The sequence below is a fragment of the Rosa rugosa genome, chromosome 7 (assembly GCF_958449725.1).
Source record: "Rosa rugosa chromosome 7, drRosRugo1.1, whole genome shotgun sequence".
NCBI lineage: Eukaryota > Viridiplantae > Streptophyta > Magnoliopsida > Rosales > Rosaceae > Rosa > Rosa rugosa.
Window position 1 is genome coordinate 8,070,207 of NC_084826.1, and position 15,680 is coordinate 8,085,886.

Here is a 15,680-nt window from a genome sequence, read left to right on the forward strand (position 1 = left end):
CCAACTAGCAGAGAGCGCACTACTGGCGTCTCTATTTGCTTTGACATAAGTCACACGGCGGTGACATGACGGAAAGATAACTTGGTCTGTAACTCGATTACAGCTTAGCATAATTTCCATACGTACAGATTTCTCATCATGTTGCCACTGGACAAAACATCCAGTGACACTAGGTTTCACCCTACCACTAGGAGGCAGCGACCATTTGACAAAGCAAGGAACTCGCCGCCTACCTAGAGCAGACACACTACTGCAACCAGGAGAGAGCGACCATTTGCCAAAGCAAGGAACTCGCCTCCAACCTAGAGCAGACCAGGCACTTTGAGTGCACCCACAGGCAAAACTCCCGACAATCCCTACACCACAAATGCAGGGACTTATTGCTCGCAAAATGCAGAAATCAAACCAAAAACAGCAAAAAACAAAACAACCCAAACCAACAACAGACAAACAAACTAAACACCAAAGCCCAGCCAAACAGCCAGGCCCAAGCACAACAACAACAAAAATAAACAAATTAAAGCCCAAGAAGCATGGCCCTGTCACAAAGGCCCGGCCCAAACAGTGGTCCGACCCAGACCCAAAGGTCCGGCCCAACCATCGCACACTACAAATTAACAACCAGTGCCGCCGTCCACCAACCAAGGAGCCAGAGCACTCCACCGATCCGCCGCCTTGCACTGGACCGCCGCCGCAGCGCATCCCAACGCCACACCACAAAGCCGACCGTCCCCAAATCTGGCCAACGACAGAACCCAGATCTCCGAAAGAAATAAACCCACTAAAGGCTCATCTCTGCACCAAGATCAAAGAACCAGCCATCGCCGAGCACCCAGAAACGGCCGAGACGCCCGAAGCCACCGCCGCTGCTTCAAGACCGGCCTCCCCCTCGATTGGAGGAGAACAGATCTAGAACGCTCAGCCCCGATAGAGAAACAACCCCAATCATCCATAGTCGAGCCAGATCTCCACCACAGCAACACCCTGCAAGGACAGATTATCATCCTCTCCCAGACCGGAACGCACTGGCAGGGGCGCAGGCGGCGTTCGGCCGGGGAGAGAAAACTAGCGTACTCTCTGTTTTTTTCGCCGCGCGTGAGGCGCGTTCTCGGGTTTTTAGGGGAGATTTGTTCTTTTTGTTTGCACGCCAACTCTTTGATACAAAGAAATCATCTTCAAACCAGCTTCGACAATATAGTGCTTTAGAAAAAGTATATATAAGCTGACGAAACAAAATTTTATTCCAAGTAAAAACATCAGGAATCAAACCCAACACAAGCAATTTATGAAACAGCTCATCTGCTGTCCCATAATTCCCGTCTGACCAAAAGATCATGTAAAAGTCATGGTATAGCACTATAACAAACAATATGAGGCTTAGTTTCCTTCACCTTCATCTTACACAGAACATTCCCATCATCCAAACCACAGCTTAATTTCGCGTTCAAATAGTCCGTCAATTCAAGGACAAACAAAACTTCCTTCATTTCTTCCAGAAATCCAAGACCTCAAAACCAACTGAACCCTTTTGTTCACACAGTGATGACAATATCAAATTATATAACCACATCTGAATCGTAAACATTATTGATCAACTCATTCTCAATAGCAATAACTTCTGTTTCAGCTTCCATACTCCATAGTGTAGGTGAAGCGAACAAACTATAGTTGTGGATTCAACTCAATACACCAACGAAAACTAGTGTAATATTTGTGTAGGTGAAGTCAATCAATTTCAATTCGGTTCAACAAACCAGTCCAAGTAATCTTTACTAAGTTCGTTCCAATTCCTGAGATAAGGAGTAGTGCTTCCCAAGCTCTTGCCCCAGGCGCAACATTCTTGTCAACCATCTTCTGCAGCAATTCCATTGCTTTACAAACAAAACCCTTTTGGCACAACCCGTAGATTACATTATCATATGCCAAACAACAATGACAGAGAAACTTATCCAACATTTCCTCCATAAAGATACAAGCTTCATCAATGTCACCTTTACAAAACAGACCATCCAGCATAATTCTATGTGTCTGCAAGTTTACCCCAACACCCTTTAAGGTCATCTCACTCACAAGCTCCTTCGCCCGACCCAGCTCCCCATTCTTACATAACGCCTTCAACAACATGTTATAAGTAATCAAATTCGGCTTGCACCCCAACTCTTCCATACAAGTAACCATCTTTATTCCAGCTTCCACATTGTTCTGCTTACACAACCCCTTTATATACACATTGTATGTTAGGATCCCCAGGATCCAAGCCCAGAAATGCCATTGTAAAGGAGTGAAAATAAAGAAAAGCTAAAGGAAATAAGTAATAAAAACTGATTTTTCATTGATAGCTTCGTTCTACAGGGAAACTAGTAGATATAGAACTGTTTAGGACACGTGTCGACCAATCAGTGATGACCCCTACCTAACATACTCCCAGCATAAGGACTAAACGGTGCGCACCAACTAGACAAAACGCTGCGTTTCAATTGTAAATGAAATGACTCATAACATTTCCACCCGCTCAAAGAATAGGCTTGACCTCAAGCCTGAAATGTCTTCTGAAATTTTGTCCCTGCTTCATTATCCAAGTCACCAAAAGTCATCTTTGGCTTCTGAGGCTCCAGAACTGCAGATACTGCCAACAGCAAGAACATTTTATCCCAATACCTGTCAAAAGCATTGAGTGAAGTTCCAAGAGCACAATCAACTATGTTAACCAGCTGGAGAGCCATTATATTGTAAAGAGCAGCCCCCAAATTGTTATAAAAGAAGCAACCATAAATGGAGATAGTAGAGACAAACTCAAGGGTGATACCCCATTGGATAAGATGATGAAAGGAGCCTTGAACCAGTCTATTCATATGCGGAACCCATGATACCATAACCTTGTTTATATTGAAAATAGCATCATCCACCCCAGCTCTGTACATTGCACCAACAGAACTTGCCAAACCAAGAACAAGTCTAGCAATACCACAAATATATTGAGAATCACTGCAGTTTCCATTTGACAACTCCGCAGTTATACTTGTATCTCTATCATATCTGCTAGGTTGCAAATAAGCAGAGAAAATATCCAAATTATCAGGAGCCACATGAATGATCTCACTTATCACATATAATAGTGTCTTAATTATGTCACCAAGCAAGTCCCTTTCTGACATCTTTTTTGAGTCTGTTCCAGTGCTAGAATTATTAGCAGCATAAAAAACTCCCACAGTAGGGTGCAGTGTTGTATCAATATTTGCCACTTCTTTGAAACATGACCGCGTCTTAATGATCCAACTAAGAAAGATAGCCAGCTTATTATATGGCATGTAATTCCAGGGAAACTCCATTCTTTGCTTCAAGAGACATATATAATATTTGAAGACACTATTATGCATTAGTGGACATAAATGAACACCAACATGAGAAGTAGCAGAGGTTCTGAAGGCTTCTCTATTGGGACCCTGCAGTATATGGCTTGAATTCACAAATTCAATTGCCTGAGAGTGTACAACTCTAAACAACAATATAAGCGCGGGAGCCTCATTTGACCGCATAGGTACTGAAAAGTATTGTGGGGGAATTAATGCAAGATCTCCAAAGTCAATTGCCACAGAAGTGAAGTCAAAAAACCATGTAATCATGAAATGAGGCAAGTGAAGAGAACAGCTCATAGAAGAGCAATAATTTCCATTATCAATATCACTATACCCAATTTCAAGGCCCTGTTTCTTAGACCTCAAAGACATCAGCTCATTCATAAAGAAAACCATCATAATTCCAAAGATAAACTGTGCATCATCTCTCAATATGTCAGCCAAAAGTGGTCGTAATGAATGGATAGCAACCACAGGTGATAAAAGAAACAATTTCTTCACAAGTGCATGGAATGGAGGACAAGAAGTGGAAGAGCACGTTGCCATGAAAAGCTCATCTTTATGAACATGTCCCACCAAGTGTTGAAAAAACTTGTGCATATTAGTCAAAAAGCCTACACAATTATCTCTTGAAAGAAGTGCATCAGAAGTGTACCTCACAAAATATAACTTTGAATTGCTTTTCAGAAAGTCAATAACTTCATCAACAAAAAACCTTGGGTGGCAGATAGGATGAGTTTCACTCTCATCCAAAGAAGATTGGACCCAGTAGTGCAGGATTGAAGACGTGGTTTCAATTGGCCTGTCCTGCATATGAACAAATAGAATCTTGGCGTCTCTGCTAGAGCTCTCATAAGTGATGTAGAAAATGTCTTTCTGACCCTCCTTCATTTTGGTAACATAGTCCTTCAAGCTTGTAAGTTCCTTACTGCTCTTTGTGGGGTGGTAGCAAAGGTCAGCCAATTTAGCTCTGTTCTGACCGTCTTCGTGGATACCCAATTTCAAGTTTTTGGAGAATAATTCATAAAACTTGGTGTAATCTTCTTTCTTCTTATCAATCTCATTGAACAACTCAATGCCTTCTTTCACAATGTTCTTCCTGATCACCTTCAAAATCTTGTTTTGTGGAAGCATCTCACAAGAGATGTTGAGCGGCAAGTCATCAGAGTCCACAACATCCTTCACGAATCCAAGGTACTCTAGAATGAGCTCCTCACAGTTGTCCATGATAACCACCCTCCTGACATAATTGATATTATTCATCTTCTTCTTGTTGTCAAAGAGGTCCAGTGGATACACGCCAATAGGCTGGTGTGGTGACATTGCCGAAGCTGGTGGTCCAGGAGACATAACAGGCTGTGGAGGCTTGTCAGCAACTCTGACAACAATGGTTCGACCTTTGAGGGAGAAACCAATCATGCTTGCAATAGCACTATTACCCATTTGAACAGCAGCATACTTCACAAATCCATAACCTTTACTCAATCCAGTAGCTCGGTCCTTCATAACTTTGCACATCACAATATTGCCTAAACATGAAAACAACCCAATCAAACCAACATCATCAAGAGTAGGTGGCAAGTACTCTATGTACAAATTTGTGTCATCATATTCCTTGGGAGGCTCCAATCCTGGATTTGTTGTACTGATAGCATTCCCAGCATTGTTAACCCAAGGAGGATTGCTTACTGAATTGCATGTGCCAAGAGCCCAAGTAGCAGTCTGCTTGGTTGTTGATTCAGTCATTTTATCAAACACCTTCTGGGCATACTCGAAATACCCATTACATGCCAGAGCATCAACGACAGTGCAAGAGTTATTGCACGTGGTAGTCTCAGATTTCCAGAGAGCAATGTCAATGATAGTACTCCTTTTACGCTCAGCCTGGAGCTTGTGACGCACCCAAGCGTACTTGAACGCACTCTTGTTTATCTCATCACGAATTTGAGACTCCACTGGTTGGGCTACTGATTCTGGATTTTGAGACTCGAACTCTTCTTCACCTGAATCTGTCACAATCTGCCCATTCTGAAAGTCGTCACTATAACTTTCACCATCACCATAATTCTTTGCACCGTCATTTTCCCCTTCATCCTCATTATCATCTTCACCATCTTTATCTTCAAGTTCTTTTTCCTTTCTCTTCTGGAAATCAACTCTTGTACTTCCAACTGAATTATGATTATGTAAATTGTGGGATCCTAGTTCTCCATACCCTCCAGCTATAGCCATAGCTGAGGACGATGTCTTCCCCAACGTCGTAAGAGACGCAGCAACAATAGTAGCTGGTAGTGACCCAAACTTCAATGGCCTCGAGGCCGGCTCAGTAATCAGAGTTTTTTGACCCACAAGTAGTTGATGAAGCTCGTCCATAATCGCAACTGCCGCCTTGGCGTTGTGGCGTGGGAATACATCGCCGTTTCTGGCCTTGATGACCCAGAGATCGCACCTGTGGTACCTCTTGGACCTCGAGTACTTACCCACATCACGGAGCAGATCTGGGTTTCGGGTCTTTTTGGCAACTCTTGCTTTTGCACCCATGACTCTACATCTGAAACCCCGAAACGGCTTGCTATGGAGAGGAAGAGGTTTTGGATCAGGAAATTGGAGTTGGGGCGACTGAAAGGTTGGAATTGAAGGAGCAGAATGGTAAACAAGTGGGGTACGCATGGTTTTGGTGGACATGAAGTGTGAATTAACACTGCTAACTGATGGTTCATAGGAAATCGATGGATAGATCCAGGGATTTGGGTTAGAATCAGGTGAATGGTAAGTATGGGTTGATGGAAATTGATGAGGGAAAAGATACCCATTAACGATTGTTTGGCGTGGTGGTGAGTAACTCGGTTGGAATGGAAATGAAGGAGGAGGTGGGTAGCTTGGTTGCAATGGAAATTGGGGAGGAGGTGGCGGGTAGGTAGGGCTACCGTGAGGGTGAGACGAATGTGTGAGATAACAAGCGCCGGAGATCCCACCGCCGTGCACTGCCGGACTCACCGGAAACAGGCCCAGTTGCGGGCTCTGATACCAGTTGTTAGGATCCCCAGGATCCAAGCCCAGAAATGCCATTGTAAAGGAGTGAAAATAAAGAAAAGCTAAAGGAAATAAGTAATAAAAACTGATTTTTCATTGATAGCTTCGTTCTACAGGGAAACTAGTAGATATAGAACTGTTTAGGACACGTGTCGACCAATCAGTGATGACCCCTACCTAACATACTCCCAGCATAAGGACTAAACGGTGCGCACCAACTAGACAAAACGCTGCGTTTCAATTGTAAATGAAATGACTCATAACATTGTACGTATAAACATCAGGAACCAAACCCAACACAAGCAATTCATCGAACACCTTATCCGCATTCTTGTAATCCCCATCTGCAATAACCCCATGTAAAACCATGGTATAACAAACAACATCAGGCTTCATTCCCTCCACTTTCATCTTCCCCAAAACCCTCAAAGCATCCAAACCCTTCCCCTGTTTCACCAAAAACCTAATCACATTTGAATAGTCCATCATCGCAGCACAAAACCCAACTCTCTTCATTTCTTCCAAAAAACCCACAACCTCCAAACCAGCTAAACCCTTTTGCTCACACAATGATGACAGCACCAAAGAGCAAATCTTTACATCCAAATCATACCCATTTCTGATCATGCACTTCATTATCTCAATGGCATACCCAACCCTTCCAATTCCACACAATGCAGTGATTAAAATCCGAAAGCTCGACTCTTCAAGCCTAATCCCCATAGCTCGGCTGTTCAACAAAATCTGGGGCACCATTTTAAGACCTTTACTACTCCCACAAAGCACATACAGCAAAGAATTGAGTGAAACCGCAGAAGGGTCACACCTGAACTTGGGAATCCTGTAGAAAACATCAATGGCATCCCCAATTCGATTGGCACTGCCATAAAATCTAATCAGATTGGCGAAAATCGATTCGGGTGTGTGGAATTTTTCTACAGATTCAAGGCGGTCAAGAACAGAAGGGATGTGGGTCAGTTGTGAGGTTTTAGTTAGGGTTTTGAGGACAAAGTTGTAAGCTTCAGGGGTTGGGTCAGAGTTGAAGGTTTTGAAGGAGTGGATGAGTGTGGAGAGAAGGTTTTGGGGTGGGTTTAGTGGGGAGTGTTTGAGGGTTTGTAGTGCTTGGTGTTGATTGAAGAGGGTGTGCCATTTGGTGTTGTAGGGTGAGACTGGCCATTTTCTGTGTTTTCTTATGAAGAATTTGCTTCTGGGTGTGAGGGAAGAGGTTCTGACCATTTTGTGTGGGATTAGAGATTGTTGGGAAAACTAGAGTGGAAGGTTAATGGGGATAAGCAGATACAGTCAGAGTCTCTTTGGATTTTGTGGTTCCCGCAATTTCTTGAATTCTGGTCTGAGCTTTGAAGCAGGTTCAAACACACTATAAGCTGAGCAAAATGGGTTCGGGTCCGCGGGGTGGGCGGTCTCCACCCGTATTTTTCTTTTTTAACACGTTTACTGGATGAGTTGATTCTTAAATCCATCCCCCCTTTCATAATCAAATTTTTGAGTATTCAGAAATCGATTCCTTATAAAAGGTGTGAATCCCACCTCATTATCAAAAATCAATTCCTGAATAATCCTTAGTTTGATAACCAGGTATGATTTTAGGAATCATTCTCATACCGATTCCTTCATTCTTTCATTCCCGTTATCTCTAATTAATTAATGACTTTTTTTATTCCAAATAAGTAAACGTGTCATTCATTTATACAAGCCGAATCTGATAAAAGCCTTAGAGGTTAGAAGTTCGACTCACAAACTAGTTCTTTTTAAGTTTTCAAATCGATTCAATTAATAAAGTTCCGAAATTATGGATACAACACATCAACTTGGTGGGCTCTAATCTGTCGATGATGTTCATTCCCCAATCAGCAACATCCCCTTGAGTTTCATATGGATCTGAGCTCATATCGGTGGCATCTCTTGGCGTAGCTTACTCAAACCACTGTCTAGTTGATAGGGAAACTGTAGGGCGGGTTTTGTTGGTCAATTAGCAGGGGGATATGAGACGGGGTGGCTATTGTTCCTTCTTCTCTCTAGCTGGGATTCATAAGTTAGCCGATTGAGGTTTTGGTTGACACTGACTCGAAGTGTGAACGCGGGCAACCTCTTGGCAAGCGGATCAAGCCGAAGATTGAAGGGCAGGACAATGTTCCCTATACCGCAAAGTGCTCTTTGCATGAGTGACTTCCCAATTCCACGAGGAAAGGGAGGGGATAAGATGACCTAGAATGGTGGCACCCCTCTTTTGATGTTATGTTTATACGTGGATCCTAATATTTTTGTACAACAATTGCAGTCTTATTTGTTTTAGGTAATGTAACATCCCATAGGACAAAGGTTTTCGTTTTATTTTTCAATCGCTTAATAAAGTGTGCAGCCTAGTCTTATATAAGATCATTTACTAGAATTTATCTCCGGATTTGGCCAAATGTGACTCAATTAGATTAGAGCGTTAGACAACTTCAGAGGGTTATGGACTTGGCGTATGCATGTAATACTCTAGCACTGACATATCATGTATACCCTCTAAAAAAGTTGTTTTCGTGAATTTAAAAGGTAATGAAAATACTAACATTACGGTAATTAAGAGTCAATAACTAAAGACGTGTCTGAAATTATTTTGTAGGTTTAATTTGGTACCAGTTTGCAAGGACATGATCTATTTAGGATATGTGACCATAACCAAGCCACATATATCCATCTAGGATACACTATACAGAGAGGGTCAATCCAATGAAGAACTACTGTCCAGGCTGTCCTTATCAACGTAAGAACAAAGAAGCAACGGAATCGAAAGACAAATCGGGGACATCCATTTCGGTTTGACTAACTCTTTATCTAATCCTTCCGGTGGCAATTTCTGACCTAGCAATGAGATTCCGTTTTCTGTTACAGCATTAACATAATGTGCAACTCGATCAATTAATATTATTTCCCTCTCTATCATGGATTTTAAAATCAAATTCTTCGGCGTTATCTTTCGTGGTACAACATGGGATGACTCCCACCAGCCTAGCTTATTGGTTTCCATGGAAAAAGATACGTTCAACAGAGAATTACCCTAACATTTCCGACCCTCTAGAATATTAATTCTGCTTAAAAGTTTCTAATGTCTTCTATTGACTTGGTTGTGCTCTGTTAGCGGTCAATGTACGGAACACGTTTTGGCCTCTTACCAACTTGTTCCAATGATTTTTAAAACCGAAGACATATGCATAAATAGCACCCCCTCTGTAAGAAACCTTCATTGAATCAAAATACAATTAATCCAAGAGATTGCTGCTAGTAATCATGCAACAAGCAAGCGCACCACCATCCGGCGCTAATCTGAGCGCAAGCGCAGTTCCGGTAGCATACGCTAATCCCACTGTTGCGATCATCAGCCCTAATTTCTGCACTCCCTACCCTGTTGATCTTGGTATTGTCCGAAAAGTTCTAACCATAACCGATGGCAACTTTGTAGTCACGGATGTCAATGGCAACACTGTTTTCAAAGTGAAAGGAGCGCACTTAAGCCTACGTGACCGTCGAGTTTTACTTGACGCTGCTGGCTACCCCATTGTAACTTTCCGAAAGAAGGTACCTTTAATCAGCGGCGGATTCATAATTTCTTTTTTCTTGACCTTTATATATATATATATAGCCGTATTAAGGTATTTCTGCAAACATTTTGCCCTCATAACATTGCAAATAGCTTACCGAAGATTTGACTGGGTCAACTACCTTATACACCATCCCCTTAATCCTAAAAAATTATGCTTAACAAACTATAATTAAATAACTGGCTCATGTATTTAAATTTTCTATGTACAGTTGAGGTCGGTACATGAAAGATGGCAAGTTTTCAGGGGAGATAGCACAGAATCGAGTAACCTGATATTTAGTGTTAAGCAATCTTCAATGATTCAGATGAAGACCAAATTGGATGTGTTCTTAGCAAATAACACAGGAGAGTATGCACCTGACTTCCAGGTTAAAGGAAGTTGGTTTGAAAGATCTTGCGTTATACATGCTGGCAACTCCTCCACCATTATTGCCCAAGTAAGAATATCATCAATTGTTTAATTTTGATGATTGAATATTAATTTACTAGAACACTGAGATAGATTAGATATTAACATTGTCCGACTAAAATCGATTAATTTTGCAGATGCATAAGAAGCACACAGTTTCAAGCGTGTTGTTTGGGAAGGACAATTTCAGTGTCACAGTATATCCCGGGGTTGACTACGCTTTCATCGTTGCGCTTATTGTCATCCTTGATGAGATCAATGCTGACTCTTGAACATGAGTCCATGAATTAGATTTGATTCAATATTTCATTCGTATGAATGTGCATGCATAATTAATTGGCTTGATCTTTTATAATTAGTGTACAACTGTACAAGTTATATTCCAATAAAACTTCGGAGTTTGGGATCCCTTTCTCTTTCAAATATCTAGACTCTAGTTGAAGTACTTTGTACGTACCTAAGCTAATATGTATTATCTGATAAAGTGAAGAATGTAACTCATCAAGGTCAGCATAATCAAGGATCAGAATACACAGTTCAAGAACAAATATCCAGTCAATCAATTCAAGGCTCAGGATTTGATCTCAGTCAACAAGCCTCCTCATCAACAGAATGCACACGTGGTACTCATCCAGACAAAGATCAAGTGAGAGAAATTAGTTGTAGTGATAGATTGGAGGAGGATACGTGTCAGATATCTCACGGTGCTGTTAGTAATTAGTTAGTACAGCTAGCAATTAGTTGGTGCTAATTGATCTGTTAGAGAGAGTTTGTTATTCTTGTAATAGTATAAAAGGAACTAATCAGCTCATAATTGTTAGCTTAGCTCAATTGTAAAAAACAGTTTCAAAGAAAATATCAAAAGTTTGGTAGCTTTTCTCTCTAGCTACTTCGTCTTCCTCATTCATCTCTGTACCTAGATTTCTAGGGTTTCTGCAAACTCCATAGCCATTTTCTTTGCTCTTCCGCTTTCACCATGATTTCTAGCATTATCTTGTTGAGTTTAATTCTGGAGCAAAATCTCTTTATTTACCTCTGCACTCAAATTTGGAGTTTTATCGTCTCTCATCTATAATCTATAAACTAAGAGAGAATTGAGGTGCGTTCTATGTAATGTTTTTTTATCTCCTCGATCCTCCTAGTGACAATTTTTGACTCTAAGATGACTGTCGACGTTCTGCGTTTTAGCAGGAGCATAATGCCATAATGTACAACCCATATGTAAATATTGCAATTTGCTGGCTGTTATTGAATAGGAGGGTGTGATGCACTTGAAAAATAGTATATTACTTTTGGTGAATAGGAAGGCTTCAAAAGTCCGAAACGGAAATCAAACTAAATAGCAATAAGAGGAGGCCGCAACAGGTCATCCTATCTTCTATCTCTCAAAAAGATAATTACCCAAGTTCAAAGTACGTCCCATTTGAGCAAGTCGATCGACAAATAGTATTTTGAAATAACATTTCCGACCCTCTAGATCCAATGCTGCTTGAAGGTCTTCAAGTTCATGTCTTTGTATTGACTTCATGACTTGCTCTATTAGCTAGCTAGTGAGCTAGTCTTCAATACATGGACACGTACGTTTTGGTCCTTCACCGACCTGTCCTCATTTGCATAAAGCAAAAGAGGCAACTTTCATTTCAGTAAATCTTTGCAACAAAGGCAAATTTTATTTCATGGATTTGCTCTTATATATCATCATGTGGTAGGTCATGTATCTAAATCTATTGAATCGCTCTAAATATGCCAAGGTAAATTAATTCAGAATCACACCTGTTTTGATGTCCACCTTTACTATCGATATTATGATTCAACAATCAATTCAAATCAAATCCACCTAATAATCTCGTACTACTTAAACAGATCTAGCGTCCTTTCACTTCTGTTCAATGTTTTTCAGAGCGTTATCAATCTAATTTAAAGGTGAGTGTCAATTAGTACATATTATTTGCTATGAAATCTCAATATACTCATCAAGATCGATTTGTTTTTCCATAAATCAAAATACAGGTGTTAGTAGATTTCTGTTATCATGGCACAAGCAATCATCAGCCCTCACTTCTGCAGTCCGTACCCTGTTGATCTTGGAATCGTCAGACAAGTTCTGTCCGGCAACTTTTCAGTCAAGGATGTTAATGGCAATACTGTTTTCAAAGTCAAAGGAGCATTTTTGAGCTTGCGTGAACGCCGAGTCTTAGTTGATGGTGCTGGGAATCCCATTGTCACTCTTCAAAAGAAGGTAATTGGGGTTTTATTCTTTATATTTGGTTATGCTTCACTAGCTATACGACTGACCGAGTCCTGTATTCTACACATATAGTTGCTGAGTACACATCATAGATGGGAAGTTTATAGGGGTGATAGCACGGATTCGGGGAATCTGGTCTTTAGTGTTAAGAAATCTTCGGTGGTTCAGTTGAAGACGAAATTGCACGTTTTCTTGGCAAATAATAAAGGAGAGTATGCCCCTGACTTCAAGGTGAAGGGAAGTTGGTTTGAACAATCTTGTGTTGTATATTCTGGGAAATCCAAGTCCTCCAACATTTTTGCTGAAGTAAGAATTAATATGACGACTAAATTTTTTTTCCGGCAGAAACTAGGATATTAGCATTGTTGGGACTAATTGTACTATTAAAATTGCAGATGCACAAGAAGCACACAGTTACAAGCGTGTTGTTTGGGAAGAACAATTTCGTGGTCACAGTGTATCCAGGTGTTGACCAAGCACTCATTGTCGCACTTATTTTCATCCTTAATGAGATAAACTTCAGTGGTTCTGGTTCTAATTCTGGTTCCGGCGGAGACTAATTTGGATATACTTGAAGGGAGTTTGTGCGTTTGCCTTTGTGTTTAGTCATTAGTTCACTTATTTTTATATGACTATATGTTATGCATGTAGGTTCATTGGGTTGATCTAGCTAGTATATATGTTCGTCCCCATTGGCATTATAATTGGACCCCCTTCACTCCCTCAAATATATGAGCATCAACTGGACCCCCTTTACTTCTCAAATATATGAGTATCATGGTTGATATACGATTGTGTATAGTCGGAATATGATCTCTGATTCTCTGCCGCTTAATTAGTACCACCATTTTATATTTTTCATTATATAATTATTTCTAAAAGACAAATGAACAGGTAGCTCCAATGTATCTTAATGCTCTGAAATTTAGACCTTATGAATTAGACTAAAATGTCACAGAAGAAACAAGTTTTGGTCCTTCACCAACTTGTCCTCATTGCATAAAGCAAAAAATGGGAAGAGATTCAGGGCACGTTTACTTACTTGGAATGGAATGGAATGTAATGGAATGATTACGGAGTAAAAATACCCCTGTGTTTACTAACACATAAAGGAATCGGAATGATTCCAGGTAAAAGAATTCCTATGTTTACTAACACATGAAGGAATGGGAATTGGTGTAGGTCCCACCTATTTATCAGGAATCGATTCCTGAATACTCAGGAATTTGATTACGAATGGGGGAGATGGGTTTAGGAATCATTCCTCCGGAATCAATACCGATTCCTTTCTTCTCTCATTCCACTTGTCTCCGATTCATGATTATTTTCCATTCCAAGTAAGTAAACGTGCCAGAGTATCTAGCATGTGCACTTACATTTACAGGCCGGAATGGATGAACATTAAGTGCATTTTTTTGTTATAAAAATAAAAATTGACTACAAATATCAAGGGCTAAGATCACTTAATAGGTCTTGGGTTACTTGCGCTATAAGCGCCTAGAAAAATTTTCGCTTTCTAATATATATCTAAAACTAATTATCGAATCACTCTTAATATGCTAAGATATATTAATCCAGCATCCCACATGTTTTGATGACTACCTTTACTCTCGACATTATGATTCAACAATCAAATTAAATCCACCCAATAACCACTTACTACTTGGGCATGATCAACAGATCTAGCGTCCTTAGAGTTCTGTTCCAATGTTCTTCAGAGCGTTAACACAAAGACATAATATTTAGACAACGGATCTAATCTAAAAGTGATGACTATACTGTTAGAATCAACATGGACTTGTCACACATTAACATATGGTAAATTGATAATTAGCTTAATGTCAAAACTAGTTCAACATGGACACAAACTATAAACCAATACTTGTAACTTAATGGAAGAGTGTATCTATTTATTAAGGTAAGTAATCCATTGCTTAGTCTACAAGAAAGGCTACAAGATGTGATACATTAAGAATCTAACAAGGAAACCTAATCCGATAAGGAATGCTTTAATGAGAAGCTTCTTGAGGGTTAAGTCACATATAGAAATAAGATGAATTGGTCCCTGTTGCCACCGACAACTATTGCATAAGTTCTGTCCATTGAGAAGCAAGTTGGTAAGTAACAGAAGGCCATATTCAGTGATCGTGTTTAGCAGCTGCATAAGATGGAATCTATGCCAGTAATTGCTGAAGGTAAACCTTAATCCCTTTATGATGGTTATGCATATGTTGTGAGCATGTAACTATGGTTTTACAATTGGTATCAGAGCCAGGTTCACAAATATGAAAATCGTTTTAGGGTTTTGCAAAACAAACAAACAAAAAAAAAACTTTTGCTTTACGGGTCATGTAACTGACCAAGTCACTGACCAAGTAACTGGTCAGGTACCTGATCAAGGTAAGTTACTTACTCTAGGCCCAGTCACAGCACACGGAGCATCCAAGCCCAGACCCGACCAAAACTATCAAGAACAAGTAACTGTTGTATCACAACGGTTAGTTTTGATCAAGAACGAGGTTTGGGATTGGATTCGGAAACGCGCGAGATGTTTTCATCTTGAGAAGGGATTCAAAACCCAACTGCTGTGAATCAAGAAGCCAATAGAGTCGATTGCTGCATCTGGTTATCTAATTCACGCTTCCGCTGAGATTTTTTGCAACAAATTGGGGAAAAAGCAAAAACAGGTTTTTCTGTGAAAATTGTTTTCGATTCATAGCATGATAATTGATTACACGTATAAAAAATACGCATTGACTTGATACACATTTATGCAAGCGTACGTATCATTGTCAAGATAGGGAAATATTATGCCCAAAGTTTATCGTACCACGGGGATTAGTGGCTAACCCACAATCCTTGGGTAATCGGAAATAAAGACACTTAGCAAACAAAGAAAAGAAAAAGAAAATAAATAAAAATATTAATCTAAGACACCAAGCCCTAGCAATGCTCGGCTTTGGTTTGCACCGAAGCCTAATCAAAACTAAGAGCCTAGTGATGGCTATTTACAATGAGGTAGAAATT

General features: G+C 40.3%; 3 protein-coding genes across 3 annotated transcripts; 2 read left to right on the forward strand and 1 right to left on the reverse strand.

Annotated features, from left to right (window-relative positions):
* Window positions 1-1,212: 1,212 nt before the first annotated feature.
* Window positions 1,213-7,751, reverse strand: LOC133720649 (pentatricopeptide repeat-containing protein At2g38420, mitochondrial-like). Its single transcript, XM_062147060.1, has 2 exons — window positions 6,663-7,751; window positions 1,213-2,238 (listed from the first exon to the last, which is right to left on the reverse strand). The coding sequence occupies exons 1-2, from the start codon at window positions 7,623-7,625 to the stop codon at window positions 1,726-1,728; spliced, it is 1,476 nt and encodes a 491-aa protein (XP_062003044.1). The 5' UTR covers window positions 7,626-7,751; the 3' UTR covers window positions 1,213-1,725.
* Window positions 7,752-9,611: 1,860 nt separating this feature from the next.
* LOC133722396 (protein LURP-one-related 10-like) lies at window positions 9,612-10,811 on the forward strand. The gene is made up of 3 exons (XM_062149292.1): window positions 9,612-9,971; window positions 10,206-10,433; window positions 10,543-10,811. Exons 1-3 carry the CDS (start codon window positions 9,684-9,686, stop codon window positions 10,675-10,677), a joined length of 651 nt encoding a protein of 216 aa, XP_062005276.1. The 5' UTR covers window positions 9,612-9,683; the 3' UTR covers window positions 10,678-10,811.
* A 1,309-nt stretch (window positions 10,812-12,120) lies between these two features.
* LOC133720013 (protein LURP-one-related 15-like) lies at window positions 12,121-13,394 on the forward strand. Its single transcript, XM_062146213.1, has 4 exons — window positions 12,121-12,328; window positions 12,416-12,644; window positions 12,726-12,959; window positions 13,049-13,394. Exons 2-4 carry the CDS (start codon window positions 12,438-12,440, stop codon window positions 13,211-13,213), a joined length of 606 nt encoding a protein of 201 aa, XP_062002197.1. The 5' UTR covers window positions 12,121-12,328; window positions 12,416-12,437; the 3' UTR covers window positions 13,214-13,394.
* The last annotated feature ends 2,286 nt before the right edge of the window (window positions 13,395-15,680 follow it).

What these genes read in the sequence shown, in the direction of transcription:
- LOC133720649 (XM_062147060.1), bottom strand. Translation starts at nt 7,625, where the DNA reads ATGGTCAGAACCTCTTCCCTCACACCCAGAAGCAAATTCTTCATAAGA. An exon ending in GTTTGGTTCCTGATGTTTAT is followed by an intron (nt 2,239 to 6,662) that starts ACGTACAATGTT and finishes CTGGGGATCCTA; the next exon opens with ACATACAATGTGTATATAAA.
- LOC133722396 (XM_062149292.1), top strand. Translation starts at nt 9,684, where the DNA reads ATGCAACAAGCAAGCGCACCACCATCCGGCGCTAATCTGAGCGCAAGC. An exon ending in TTGTAACTTTCCGAAAGAAG is followed by an intron (nt 9,972 to 10,205) that starts GTACCTTTAATC and finishes TTCTATGTACAG; the next exon opens with TTGAGGTCGGTACATGAAAG. An exon ending in CCTCCACCATTATTGCCCAA is followed by an intron (nt 10,434 to 10,542) that starts GTAAGAATATCA and finishes TTAATTTTGCAG; the next exon opens with ATGCATAAGAAGCACACAGT.
- LOC133720013 (XM_062146213.1), top strand. Translation starts at nt 12,438, where the DNA reads ATGGCACAAGCAATCATCAGCCCTCACTTCTGCAGTCCGTACCCTGTT. An exon ending in TTGTCACTCTTCAAAAGAAG is followed by an intron (nt 12,645 to 12,725) that starts GTAATTGGGGTT and finishes CTACACATATAG; the next exon opens with TTGCTGAGTACACATCATAG. An exon ending in CCTCCAACATTTTTGCTGAA is followed by an intron (nt 12,960 to 13,048) that starts GTAAGAATTAAT and finishes TTAAAATTGCAG; the next exon opens with ATGCACAAGAAGCACACAGT.